The 14937-nt window shown below is 37.3% G+C and overlaps 1 protein-coding gene across 2 annotated transcripts in view; it reads left to right on the top strand.

The window, feature by feature from the left end:
- HDAC9 (histone deacetylase 9) overlaps positions 1–14937 on the top strand; it is a 458471-nt gene that overhangs the window by 310767 nt on the left and 132767 nt on the right. For both annotated transcript variants that reach the window (XM_021386094.1, XM_021386092.1), the window contains 3 exons: positions 1493–1670; positions 5904–6037; positions 13729–13849. In XM_021386094.1, coding sequence (XP_021241769.1) covers positions 1493–1670; positions 5904–6037; positions 13729–13849 — 433 coding nt within the window. The remainder of the gene's footprint in view (positions 1–1492; positions 1671–5903; positions 6038–13728; positions 13850–14937) is intronic.

Below are 14937 nucleotides of genomic sequence, written 5' to 3' on the forward strand. Positions count from 1 at the left end.
ATAAGGAAAGGGAATATATAGACCTGTTCAGACACTTCCAGATATTTCCTGAAATATATAACACCATCCTGTCTTCATACATTAAAAAAAAAAAAAAAGCTTGGGACTGTATTTAAAGAAAGGGAAATGGTTCATGACCCCAAACCAAGACACTTCTTGTAAAGTCTCTTCTGCTTACTCATATTTTCTTTTTCATTTAGTCACTTATGACAAGGTCTCAGGTGATTTACCCTTCCCATGACCTTACATCTTTCCACTGAAGTGGTGACCTTGGATATTAATGTGGGTTCTGAGGCTGCCTTTTAAAGCATTTGTCCTCATTTCAGATGTTACTAATGTACACTCATTCTCATAAAGGCCTCCCTTCTTGCATGCAGGGCAGACTTTCTAATTTCCCACAAACTATGGATTCTTTCTGCACCTGGGCCAGGGGTAGTCCTGCCTGCTTTTCTACACAGCTTGATTTGCTGCCTTGACTTGCAGCATTCAGCAACACTAGTTTAAAGGAAAAAAAAAAAAGCTATCTATACCTATACAGATAAATATATCTATCAATATATACCAGGCCTGGGTGAGAATAAATAGAGTCTGTAATTCTAAGATATAAGTGTGAATTTCAATTGAATTTGTATGGCAAATTGGTTTGGAAATCTCTTTCTTGAATTCACTTTCAGTTGAGGTTCTAGAATTAGATGCACAAAAACGAAAAATAGAAGGAACAAAAAAAGGGCATGGAAAACAATCGTGATCTGTGAAGTGATTGAACGACAAGGGTCCTATTGACTTCAGCAGGGCCATGGCTTTGGCCTTTGTTGTGTTAGCAAAAGTTGTCATCTGTTGATAAACAATATAGAGGATGAAATCTGCTTTTCTACTCTGTCTCAATCTTTCTCTCCTGCCTACCTTTCATTAAAGTCTTTGTCACTGCCTTCTGCCAGCAGTAGTCATGACAAAAACAAGATGGTCCCAAAGTGGGATCTCATGTAACAATCTCTGAATTTCTAAATGATTTGTGAAAACGGATGTTCAAATTATTCCTGTTTTCCAGACAGCTCTGGGAACTCATAGTTGCTCAGCAAATTTGGTACTGAGTAATAAGGACACTGCTCTTTGCTTTCAGTGCTGTAGGAAGATATGATTTTAATTTATTTGCAGAGGATCATGAAGTGCATGTTCTAACACCATATTATGTATTCAAGATATTAGAGAAACTTTGGTCTTTTGTAACTCTCTGCATGTGAAGCTGTCAGGGAGAACTGACAGGTTGCCTGCCATCACCTCCTCTCCAGCAAAGTCAGCAGCCCACACTGTCAGTGTGAAAACATCTGTTGAATGGATTTATTGAGTAGGTCTTAGGTGCCTTTTTTTTTTCTCTCCACACTGTTTATTACAGCCCTGACCTAATGAACTTAATTTGTTGACATGTTTCCCTCAGTGTCTTACTTGATCCCGTCTCACATTTCTTTCTACTGTGCTGTTTTCTTGGCAACAGGAGTTCCTGGTGCATCAGCGTGTCCACCAGTTGCAAATCTACCAGGCTCAGATGGCTACAGTTGGCATGGTGGGATTAGATAAACATCGGCTGGTGTCCAGGACTCCATCTTCCCCCACTGACTCCACATTACCTCACCCAGCCATGGACCAGCCCAGCCAGCATGTCTACACGACTGGTAGGATTCCCTAAAGACTGCTTCTAATAGGCAGGGCAAATGCGTTTGTTCATGTAGGATCAACAGATTTAAATGCCTTGAATACCTCCTGCAGCAATGCATTCAGTTTTAGCCTTACTGTTCCTTGGTTTTATGATGCCATACTGGCATCAAGTCAACCAGTGCAGCTGATAAATCACCAGGTTAATATTCACACAGTCGTAAATTATTATCATTGACTGGCTCTGGCAATATAGCAACAGGTGCATTTTTGTGTGCCTTTAAGTCATTTATAGCATTTTCTTTCATTTCTCTATCCTCTGGCTCTTTTCTCCATGTTCTTGTTGCCTGTTTTGTAAAGAGACCATCAATAAGTTGAAGAAAAGCCTCCAGTAAGTAGGAAAGCTGCAGGACAATTCTCCATGTCTTCATTTGACAAGTCAGACTACACTACAAGGTTGATTTTCCTATAGAAAAAGCAAAGTTGTAACTGTGACTGGAAGGTAGTATCGATTGCAACTCTGGTGTCCTTTAGCAGTTGTGTGGAGTCTCTACAGTAGGATTTCTGATGAGGCCTGGGTAGTCCAATGATGTAGGCACCTTCTACCAGTGTGGTCTAGGCTGTCCAAAGTCGAGGGATTAGAACACTCAAAATCACCAGTGAAGGGAAGAAAATGATGACAAAAAAAATTCTTCTAGGTAATCTAACCTTGCAAGGGGTTCCATCTTTTTAAGAGTTTGAATCTCAGCATGATATTACAATATGTTTATAAGCAAGTTTCACTTATTCTGTGCATAAGAAATGGGAAATGAGTACTTAGAGATACTGTTTATTCAGGTTTCCACCAGCAATATTAATTGTTTCATAACAGTTATCAAAATTTGTCATACTCTAAAACCTTTCATTTCTTGAGGCTGCAATGATGCACTCAGAAAAAAAAATACAAAATATAAAGAGGCACCCTTAAAACACTGCAAGTGAGTAAGTGGATAAAAAGTGACATTCAAAGAGGAAAGACATAATTTTTATTGTGAACATTGTCAATGTAAGAATTTCACTTGTTGGGTGAGAAACATTTGGACTGTATGGTAGGAAATCTGCTAATTCACTTTCCATGAGTTTCTGCAAAAAGGCCAGCTGTGCAGAGACAGTATTATTAGGGCAGGCCACTGTTTTTCTTGATGTGGTTCATAGAGTTCCCAAGACATTGCAAATTCATTCTAAAAGACTCACAGAAGACAACATAAGGAAGCTCACTGTATATATGCTTCTATGTCCTGTTCAAAAATCTGCAAATCTACTGGAGGTATGGTGTAATATGATATTTTATAGCATGGCTTTATTTGTTTCTAATTTCTTCAGGGTTTTCTCATTGTTACTGCTGTTTTCCAGAACATTTTTCCTTCTTCAAAGCATGCTGTTAGCCATCAGTTGCCCCAGTAAAGAATTTTGGAAAAGAATGAGTATTGTGGAGTCCATAGTGGGGAGATTTTTCTTTTTCTGACTTGATGCAAATTCAGTTTCTTTTGTCCTGTGTCCTCTATCATTCTGTGGCTCTGTGGTGCCACCATTTCAGTCTGTCATCAGGGACACATTCTGACTTCAGTAATATTGGTGTAAATCCAGAATAAATCCACGAGTCTCAGTGGAGCTGCTCAGATTTACACAAGGAATCTGAGAGCACAATCTGGCTGTGTAGGCATTTGTTCTGCAGAGACAGAATAACCATCTTTTATTAATATTTCACAGCAGTCTGCAATTGAAAACAGTTGTCTTTCTCTCTCTCTTTCTTTTGTGGGGGTGGGGAAATTATTGGCTGAATCCTGTTAGGGAAATCCTATGGGCTATTTTTAGCAGTAAACTCTACTACAGCTATTGTACCAAGCACATATGCTCTACAGCCAGCAGCAACACATCTGAATTACTTGTGCATCCTAAATCGATTTAGATGCTTGAAATAAATGAAAACATATAGCAATCTTTTCTTAAGTTAACCCTGTTTGGAAATAAATGTTTGCACTCTGCAGTGTGAATAACTGACTATTTAAAAGTTTGAAATAGATGCTTCTGCCATGTAATGCTGACCTGACCAATTAAACTGAAATTTGACTGGACAAAATGATTCATGTACATCAAGTTTACATTTTTATTTACATTCTATTTTGGAAAAAATAATAGTGCATGAAGAAAGGGATGTCTATGTATCTCTGCCTCTATCTATATGTCTCTATCTCGATCTCTAGCAGTTTGGACTATGCAAATGTAAGCCTGTACAGATCACTCATAATTAGAATAAAACAATTGCTGAAAGAGGGGCAGACAATAGATACTTTCAACTTTAAGCTACTTTTGTCAGTATTTAGTAGCATTTGTGTTCATTGAACTCTGTTGGATGTAAGTGCCTACTTTGCCCAAGTGCTTCTGAAAATCCTATTGCGTGTCCATTTACCTTCCTGCTCATGCAGAGGAACGGGAGGGAAGGTTTTCTTAACTAGTGGGATAATGACCACTGACTAGCTCTACAATCTGAGAGTGCAACAGACTTTAGAAATTAAAACTTTGGGCACTAAGATAAGCGAGATGAGCATGCCAGCATGCATCTATTTGCATGCATACTTGCTATTTCAAGTAACTTATAAGAGCTGATGATAGAGCACCAAAATGTATAAACTGTGCAGTGCAAATAGCTGCAGAGAAAGGAAATTATTAACTTCTTTGGCAATATCAGCAAAGATTTTAAGCTGCATTAGTTTATTTGTTCCAGATTCTCCCTGATTCATTTTTTTCTTTAAAAGAAAACAAACTGAAAAATATGTACAAGAATTTATTGCTATTGTATTGTTTTGCTTGTTGGATTATCTTTTAGCATAAAACTAGTCATGCCACATACAGGTATTATTTTAGTGTTCTCCTTATGCTAAACGTAACTGTCATAATGTCATTTTTACTCAGATAGCAAGATCCCAAAGTATTGGATATAAAGGGCATGAGCTAAGTAATATGGAAACCTACCCAGAACAGCATAATTTAAAATATTTGGTTTCTAAATGAATCATCTCAGAACCTTAACTTTGCATTAGCCACAATGGATACAGATTCCTATTCAGCAGTTTTTAAACAATGTCCATTCAACATCTTAGCTGAATAAGGGTGGTACTGAGCATGTTGTTGAATCTGTACTTTAATATTGTATTTTCTTCACTGGTTGACTCTTCAGTAGCAGGCTAACAATTTTCCCAGAACTGTGTTGGCATAGCGCAGCTGTGTTGGCTGATATATATAAGAAAGAGGTTTTGAATACCAAGTCATGCAGCTTGGAGAAGTTGTTAATTTGAGTTCCTTTCAACTGTAAGTGGAAGAAAAATGTTTCACAAATAAAAATGGTTGACAGGGGTAAGAAAAATGGTTTTGATTCCAGACATTTCTGTGGGATATGCAAACAGCAAGTAAATAAATAAAATTATATTTCACGTCTCAAACTTGGTTTAAGAGCCTAGAAAACTGAAGGTTAGTTTAGCCCTGAGCCTAACGTTCTAGAACTGCTCTCTTTCTTCAGATGCACAGCTACAGAACAATGTGATATTGATACCTCTGTGGTATAAGGTTGTTCTGTCCTTGGAAGAAATGAGTGTAGAAAATTCCAAACAAACTTTGCACTGTGGTCTAACAACAGGATTTGGTCCTAATCGAGCAGTAGATGTAACAGAGAAAGGACTCAGTGCCACTGCTGCAGGTCTCTGAAATTTCCATCTGATATACTTTGAGATCTGGACTTATATATTGTATCAATTAAGTAGTACACACACAGAGTGTCATTGTCATTGCAAAATTTATTTTAAAAGACTTTTCTGAATGATTTTTCTTAGACTGTTATGTATATATAACATTTTCTTGTTATACAGAGGTTAACCAACCTCTTAAAGAAAGATAAAGAGATAAAGAATAACATGATTGATTTTTTCTATACATAAAGGATTTAACAAGACACCACTCCATTTTCTTTCTTCTTGACAGTTATGTTTTTAGTATAATTTTCGAGCATCTTCTTTTTAACTTTCTCAGTGTAACAAGATGTTCCTTCTAAGTCAAAATTTGGACCCTTTGAGACAAAAGAGGAATTACAGATCCAGAATTTTCATCTTTCTTCTACTGACAAATAAAATCCAATTATGTGACGGTATGCATGACATGAGTCTGAATAACTTGCATTTTTTTTACTCCCTGCTTCTTTTTATGTTGTTTTTGTATCAAAGGTGTTGTGTATGACAGCCTGATGCTGAAGCACCAGTGTATGTGTGGCAACTATGCCAATCACCCTGAGCATGCTGGAAGGATCCAAAGCATCTGGTCGAGGCTTCAAGAAACTGGGTTGCTAAACAAGTGTGAGGTAATAAAAAATAAATACCAGATACATTACTTTTTTTTTTTTTTAAGTAAATGGCAAATTTTTAAATCCAAAATGTATCTTACTTCTGTAAGAATAGAGTGAATGGACACAGGAATTATTTGGATTTAACCGATGATATTATAATGATGCATTTCAGTAAAGTGCAATTTCCAAGTGTAAAACAAAGCATTTGCACAATGAATATCACTATCCACATACATCAGAATATAAAATCCAGCTATAACTGTGTTCTTCACCTTGATATAGGAATTGAGTAAGGTACAATCAAACCACAAGCACAGACCCTTCAGTAGAGCACCTTTTAATTTCTTCAAGCAGCTAACCACTTTTTTTTTGTTCTGAAGTAGTACAGAGCACTACTTGTTTAAATGTAGTTCCTATCACTTCATAAGCATGTTTCACCTTGTCTTATTTTAGGCTATAGTCTGTTTTCATAAGCATTTACATTTGCCTGCAGTACAATGGGTACCAAGTAACAAATCAATGCATACAAGTGCAATATAATAAATATTGCAAAAAATAGTATCAAAGCAACAATGGAGCTTTATTCCATTTCAAAATCACATGTTAAAACATTATACTTAAAACAAATATGAGCTCTCAGATTCCTATATCACTTGGATTACTGAAGAACAGTTTTTCCTGCCATTCACTGCTTCAGCCATGAGTTGTACAGCACTGTCAACTTCTGTAGAAGCCAGTGACAACTGAAGGTGCTTACTGCACTGCAGCATAAGTCAACAAAGTTCAACAAGTCTGCTTATGTTTTGCAGGATCCCCAAAATTGCTGGGAGTCAGTCAGTTACTTTCATTATATAGTTAGGTTTTTACAAAGGCAGAAGAACTGGTACAACAGATCCCTTTTTTTTTTTTTTTTTTGGTAGGAATTTTTCTGCATGTAGCCTAGCATACTGGGCAGTGAGATACTGCAAGCACTAGAAATGGATTTGTTGTATGCACTCATCTAACTAGACGGCAGCACTCTAACAGACTAATGCTTTTGTGTTTTTATTAGCTTGGATAAGTTTTTAAATCTTAAAGACTTTCTTTCAGCAAGGTCCTTAAGGCCAAATATCAAATAAGAGGTTTCATTGATGGGATCACATACTTAAGAAGTAAGTTAAACACCCAGCTGAGTGCTTTACTAAATGAAGGTCTAGATACCTTATTGATTCAGGATGCATACAGAAAAGACAAGAGCGGGCAAGTAAGTATGTAGGTCACTCTGAAAGTAATGCCTCCTATTTATTTCCACGGAAACTATAACAGATAAAAATACAATAACACTCTTTGGTAGAGCAAGTTTTCAGCTACAGAACACTTTTTTCAACGTAGTCCTCACCATTAGCTGTGCATTTTCGTCAGCTACGAGCAAGAGCCTGCATGCCACTTGTAAAAATCTGTACCAGTGGAGGTGACCCACTGTCACTGTTGCCGCTGCTGAAATGCACCACCCACCACCTCACTGTGCTCACATCCACAGTTTGGTCTCTATAAGTGTTCAGCAAGCATCAATGAACGTTAATGGGTGCCATTTTTTTTCTCATGGAGGAATTCAGTTCCACATCTTTGCTTCATACACATATCCATGTCATACACCATTCTTTCATACTGTCCTTCTGCTGCCATCTGTCACACAGTCACAAAATGCAATGAAATATTGGCAGGAAATTTCAGCCTGTACTGCCATACCACCAACATCTGCCTCTGATGTTGTGGTCCAACATAATGAAATAGGAGGCATTACTTTTGGAGCATCCCTCTTAGTAAATAGACATTGCTAAACTGAAAATTGTGTAGATCTAGAAAAGGTGTTAATTAGTAAAAGAATGCAGGTTAATTCTGAAGTGCGTGCAGTTCAATATTTCCTGTAAGTTTTCTCTTATAATTCTGCCGTTTCAAAAATTGAAATGCAGCCTAGTGAGTCTTACAAAATCCAGAATGAGAAGAAAGGAAATAAATCTTCATGTTGAATGTCATTCCACTTATTTTGACTCCCACTGTAAGTTTAGAAATGAAACTGGAATGTGAAATGAGCTATCAAAATGTAATATCTGGTTATAAAACTTGGAGGAACATTGGTTTGAAGCTCATGGATTGATCTGGTGTTTATCCTGATCCTCTTATGTAGCTAAAGACAGGATTATATCTGATGGTGCAATCTGTCCTTTGCTTCACTGAATTCTCTAGCATTTGCTCAATACCAAATGCACCCTTAAATTCAGTTAATTTTAAAAATACAGAAGAATTGAAATGATTTGCTTCAGTGTTATTTTGATTCTTTAGAAATGTTATTCAGATAAATATCTAACTCATATCACTAAAGGAGTGGCAATTGCATTATTCACGAAGTAATGTGTTACTACAATTAAGCTGCATTCTAGAATATACCACATTGAAAATGCAGAGCCAAAGTTACACTTGCACTCCGCTGCCCCCTTTGCTGACTTCTGAATGTCCCCTCTGGACAGCAGTATTTCTTAATATAATTTCTCAATATATAATTTGCCAGAGTTTCTGTCAGAAGGAGTGAGGGGATGGGGGGAGGTCACTGGTCTAGTTTTACCAAGAGCAATGTCTGACGCACCAAGTCTGAAGGATGGTTTGAGTAAGCTGCAGTATCACTCTTTGTCTGATGAGGAGCTCCGGGATCAAATCCGGCTCGGTCAAGGGTAGCTTAGATCTCTGTGCTTCCAACATGTACTTCCTTAGCCATAGGAGTCTGCTGGGGAGCCCTCCATATTTTGTAAATCTAGCAAGAACCTTTATTTAAACGAATAACCCATGGCTGTATGATCTGCATTACCTGTATCAGGGAAAAAACAGTCACTGACATCTGCACATGGGAAATCAAACATACCTGTTATTGCAGTTAAAAGATGAATCTGGACAGATTAATACAGACGTCACCAATTAACTATATATATTGCTCATATTGTCCCCATAGATAGCATATTTAAAATATAACTTGGTAAAATCACAAGGTTTGATTGGGGTACGTAAAGCTGTATCATTACCACAAAATAAAATGTCCCTGGAACTGTTCTCCACTACTGTGGCCAACTGGCATTGGAAAGCCTATACTCACACTATCAGGAGTGCTCTCAGGCCCATGTCAGTGCACAAGCCATGTTTGGGAAGTTTTTTAGGATAGTGCCTGTTGCTACTCAACCAAAATTGTGTGAAGGACCCCTTTAACAATTTATCAGTACAGAGGATTGTGTTCTTCTGCCTATGAATGTTTGCTGGCACTGCTCAATTTATGAGGGCTACTCCAAAAGTAATGCCTCCTATTTCATTATGTTGGACCACAACATCAGAGGCAGATGTTGGTGGTATGGCAGCACAGGCTGAACTTTCCTGCCAATTTTCATTGCATTTTGTGACTGTGTGACAGATGGCAGCAGATGGACAGTCTGACAAAATGGTGTTTGACACTGAAGTCATACAATTTTCTCTTTGTAAAGAGCAGTGCATAGCTGCCATACCTTTGGGACAAAAGAAGGGCTGAATTATGTTTTGGTAGTGATGTCTGCTTTCCACTTGCTTTATGGAGAGGAAGTATTTACATAACTCCTGTGGGGCCTTAATTTATGCACACATGACTGACATTGGACTACCCTGATCAGTACAGTTTTAGAGAAGAAAAGAAGAATTTAGACAAGGCATCACTTCATGCTCCCACCTCTCCTTCCTGTAGGGACTGTGGTTCAGCAACATTTTCCTCTTCAGCATGGAATTTGATCTTGGTTTGGCTAGTTTTCTGTAATGGTAGACATTACACCTCCTACTGTCTATATCTCATGGACTGAAGGGGAGAGAATGAAGGAATTTAAAACCTTTGTTTCTTCCAGATCACATGAACAAAAATACATTTAAAAAAATCCTCTGAACCTCAGCTGACCACTAATGAAGAAATAATGCAGGAAAAGTCCATGAAGACACTTTAAGAGCAAAACTCTGCAGTTTAAAACATATTCAGACTAGGCACTGGAAGATCAAAACACATGAAGATAATAACTGCATCTCTCTGTAGATGTGTGAATGTCAGAGATACACCTGCAATTCCCACAAAAAAAGAGAGAGAAAGATGTACTGACTGGCAAAATACTCGTATTATCTCTTTTTTAAAAAAAATGAGAGAATTGAACAATGATGAGAAATCCCAGAAAAATAAGAAAAACTCTGAAGACCTTGTTTATAAACTGGATATCCTGGGAAAATTTCACAGAAACTCTATATCCATATGAATAGCTGCAGTAAAGGCAATGGACACATACTGAGAGACCTGAGCGAGAAATATTGCTTAAGCTATGTCAACAATTCCTGTTAGTTTAGCAGTGAGAAACAAGTGGTGTCACCTTTGTCTTTTTGAATCTCTGACTATGCAAGAGTTTAGTCTGCTGAAACGCTAACCAAAATCTCTAGGTTAATAGAGGTTATCTGTGTGAAACTTTAATGGTCTACTTTAAACAGGAGACCAGATTAGACAGTTCTCTTTGACCCTAAATTCTGTGAGAGGTGAAAGCATTTTCCTGTTCTGGGGTGAATAACTTTCTGGTTCTGGACTGTTTTTTTGAAGCACTCAGGTGCATTTTGCTCTCCTGATATGTGCAAATGTCTCCAACGATGAGGGAACTGCACATGGCAGGGGAGCAAGTCAACACACAAATTGTCATGTATGTTAGAGAAGGATGACTTGCCTTCTGCTACTGATGTATGACTAGTGAAGCTCTTTCAGGTTCCCCCAGATGAAATACAGGCCACAAATTCTGTGCTATTTCACCTTTCTTATCAGTTTTATGTCTATTTTCTGCTTTTTAGTATACTTTAGGCTTTTGATAATAGCATGGGCAATGAAGAAGGACATTAAAATAAAAATGACATGGATAAAAATGTATGTCTAAAGTTATACAGATGCATATGTTGTATCACTGGATAGCTCATGCCAGTAAGAGCCATAAACAATTACTTTGCATAAGAGAAGTTATATGATTCCAGACACTGGCAACAAAAGCACATTATAGCATGTGCTTTTGTGTATCTCCTAAATCCTAAAATCATCGTGTAAAAAGGATTGTTCTTAGCAATTATTACAGATCATTTTTAGTAACACATTTTTTTGTGTGGAGACTTAGATAGTTGGAATTTTTATGTTACTGACCATGGCTTTACTTGCAGAGATAGAGCAAAGGTGGGATGAAAGGCGTAATGAATGAGGAGGTAGGAATGCAGAAACAGCACAGATGTATGCAGTGTTTACCCTTCCCTTTTCTCCTGCCAGTTACTGTTTATAAGTGCTGGCTGGCACTCGGTGTAGGAGCTGGAGAAGCCTTGGAGAAAGGACATTTCTATGCTCTGCCTGCCCTGGCAGTTCAGTTGTTGGCTGCACCCCAAGGGCCTCACTCCTGGGAGTAGCTGGGAAAGGGCTATTTCATGATATCTGTTTTCTTCACTAAGCCTGTTTCTGCACAACCTGTTTCTTCCTAGAAAATCTAACTGACAGTATTGGGTAACAGGTAGCTCCTCAGCAAAATACTGCGCCACTCTGATTCGTTTTGGAGAGGTCACTTCCAGACCCTACTCTGTTAGTGCAGAGCCACAGGACGTCATGCAGCTCCCTGCTACAAGAATAATGGATGGCTGTGGTCTCTTTATAGTTGAAGTGATACAGCATTTAAGAGCACTTAAAAAAGAGCCAGACAATTAACTGTCTTAAAAAACTCTTATAGAGATTTTGTGTAACTTGTAGAAAATATACGACCAGACAGTATTTTACTCAAGGTTCTTTGATGTGAGTTTCATAAAATGTCCCTTTACTTTTCTTACACATTTGTTTTAGCTGTTCTAGAAGCCAGCCTTCCTTTCTTGTTTCATTGTGGAGAACTGGGTATACAGATTTTAAAGCAGCTTATTAGAAAGAACTTTATGAGAATGGATGAATGAATAAATATTACTAGTCACCTCACTTGTGAAGAAAAAGACTTCATCTGACTCAGAAGAACTATTATAGAGTGTACTGATTCCATGAAGTAACATAATGTGCTGGTTTTGATTGTGCAACTGTGTGTTTAGAGGATGTGAATACACTGCTACAAATTCTCATGTGAGACTGGGAGAGGCCTGAATAAATTGGAGATGAAAAAAAGGTTTATTAAGTCATTTAGTTCCTGGATCATTCCCTAAAATGTTTTTTCCACTGCTGTGTCCAGACAAGTTTTTAACACTACAAGGAATATGACTTCCACCATAACCCTGGATGGAAGCTTGTTCCACAGTTATCTACATCCAGCTCTTAGGGCATTTTTCCTCATTTGTCAGAAAAAGTTGCCTCTGCTTAACTCAATATAAACTGTGCTTGATTCCTCTGACTGCCCCTAGGCAACTCCTTTCTTCCTAACTATGTTCTCTTTTATATTTATAATACTGCTTTCTTCTCCTAGTGAAGATCTTGGTGCTTCCTGATATGCATGAGTAGATGATGGATATAACGACAGCTTAACCTGTAAAAAAAAATAGATGTGAGCAATATTTCGGTAAAAGGTTAATCGGTGTAGTGAAAATAAGATGGTCTATTTAGATAACTTCTGTACCTATTTATCTGTAGGCCTTGACAGTCAGACAGGTCCACACTCTAAGCCGTGAAAGATTTTGCCCTAGGTGTTCATAATGACCAGCTCTGCAAACAGAGTCTAAGACCTTAAAAATAGTCTGTTTTCTCTTTGTGTTATCCAATATCAACAGGAAAGATGATCTTGGGATCAGAACTTTGTTGACAGTGCTCTTTATTATGCCTGAATCTCAACAAAATCTGCTTCATGTTGTTGTATTTGCAAAGGCACTTGCACTGGCAGAAAAGTAAATATTTTTATGACAGGCTGTAACTCAAAATACATACAAGGAGCAGATCTACTGAATAAGAAAGTGTTAGTTTTATTGTTTCTCCCTTCTTTCCTGTCTACCTCCCTTTCTAAACTGATTAAATGTATAGAACTTTCTTTTTTTTTTTTTTAACACTGATTTAAATGAGGATAAAGCTGGAGAAACAGTTAAAGAGACAAATCTCACTTATAAAAAGATAAGGAAGCAAGCAGGTCAGTATCTGCAACAAGAAAAATGATCCTCGAAGATCGAACATACTGTCAAAAAATAAAAATACAGAGAATACATTTATTGAATGTAAACGTTAATTTTCTTTCTCTCCACGGCCATCCTCATGGTGATCATGCTCTCCCAGCAGGATAAATTGCAGTAATAACATAAAAACATAAATCTGCATTGAGAACACATCTGCAGCTTACAGGTGTGAATAAGATTTTGTTCTTTAAACAAGACATTTTCTAGTCAACTCTCTGATTTAAGAAATATCTCACCCTTTGGTTTGTATTTCTTAAAATAATGTATAGAAGAGTCAGAATCTTTTCTTTCTCTTGTATTTGAAATCCTTTATTAAGTTAACTCTGCTACAACTTAAGCATTTGTGATAAACCACACATGCATTTGTTTTTCATATAGCATTACTTTAATAAACAAATCAGTGTCACATTCCTGCATGACACAATTTCAACCCATTATTAATCATACTAAATGTTATTTCGAACCTTTACTTTTTTTTTTTCCCCCTAAATATTGTCAGTGGAATATTGTAGGCCTCTGCTGTTTTCTTTCAGCGAATTCGAGGTCGAAAAGCCAGTCTGGAGGAAATACAGCTGGTTCACTCTGAACATCATTCACTGCTGTATGGCACCAGCCCCCTGAACAGACAGAAGCTGGACCCCAGGAAACTCCTAGGTCTGTACAGGCCTCTATTCTACTGAGAACAGCACATTCCAGCACTGTCATTAGTCATAGCTGGTGTCAGTTTAAAATACTTGGCAAGCAGTGTGACAAAAATTCACTTTTTCCAAATGCATTGCTATGTGGAAGGAGAATGTTACAATGGAAGCCAAATATAGATTAGCAAAATGCACAGGCTGGAAAGCACAAAGAGAAGTTTCTTCTCATTTGCTTCAAAACTGTCAAAGCATTAACCCTTTATTGTAATTTGTTCTCCATCAATGGCAATTTTGAACACAGTTGGTCTTCGATCTCCTGGTGTTCTCTGCTTTGAAAATGGGAGTTTAAGATACACTTGCTTGTCAGAACTGCTTGTTTGCTGTTCTCATTTGCTTTATTTCAGTGACTTCAGCCATGCTAAGTGCAGATACCATGCCTGAGTCTTGCTATGAAGTGAACTTTATTTTAATGCTTTCCCATTATGCAGAATGCCATATATTTCTGAATAACGGGGAAAAGACTTATTAAAATATTAAGTGGACCTATGGACATACAGAATGCCATGAAACTGTCAAGACTTTCGTATCAAATATCTTCACAAACAGCCAATGCTCATCAAATGCTTTCATAGTAGAGAAGTAAGGTTAAATTGAGCACTGTCATGACTGGAGCAAGAAACAGAGCCTCTTGTCACACCTGCTACAGAAGATGTGAAAGGAAACACAAATAGAGTATTTTGAAAATAATCTGTGAGTGAAATCCTGCCTTTTCTACCCTTCACATGAGATGAAACACATTCTCAGCTACTTTTAATTCATTTAAATTAAATTAATTTAATTTTCTAAAATGTGGAGATTTGCCTAAATGTAATAAAACCCAACCCAAACAATCACAATACTAGCCATCAAAAGAAATTGCTGTTCTATCTGTATTAATACAGAACAATTATTTTGCTTTGGAAAGAGTTCCCTCTATAAGGTAAACTGTGGCTTCATGAGTCATAAAAGTAGATAGGAAAAATGTATTGATCACAGTATTATCTAAGTTTATACACCTTAGACAAAACAAAATGAATGCTGAAAAATAGTTACAGTATGATATGT

Source organism: Numida meleagris, chromosome 2 (genome assembly GCF_002078875.1).
Source record: "Numida meleagris isolate 19003 breed g44 Domestic line chromosome 2, NumMel1.0, whole genome shotgun sequence".
Lineage (NCBI taxonomy): Eukaryota > Metazoa > Chordata > Aves > Galliformes > Numididae > Numida > Numida meleagris.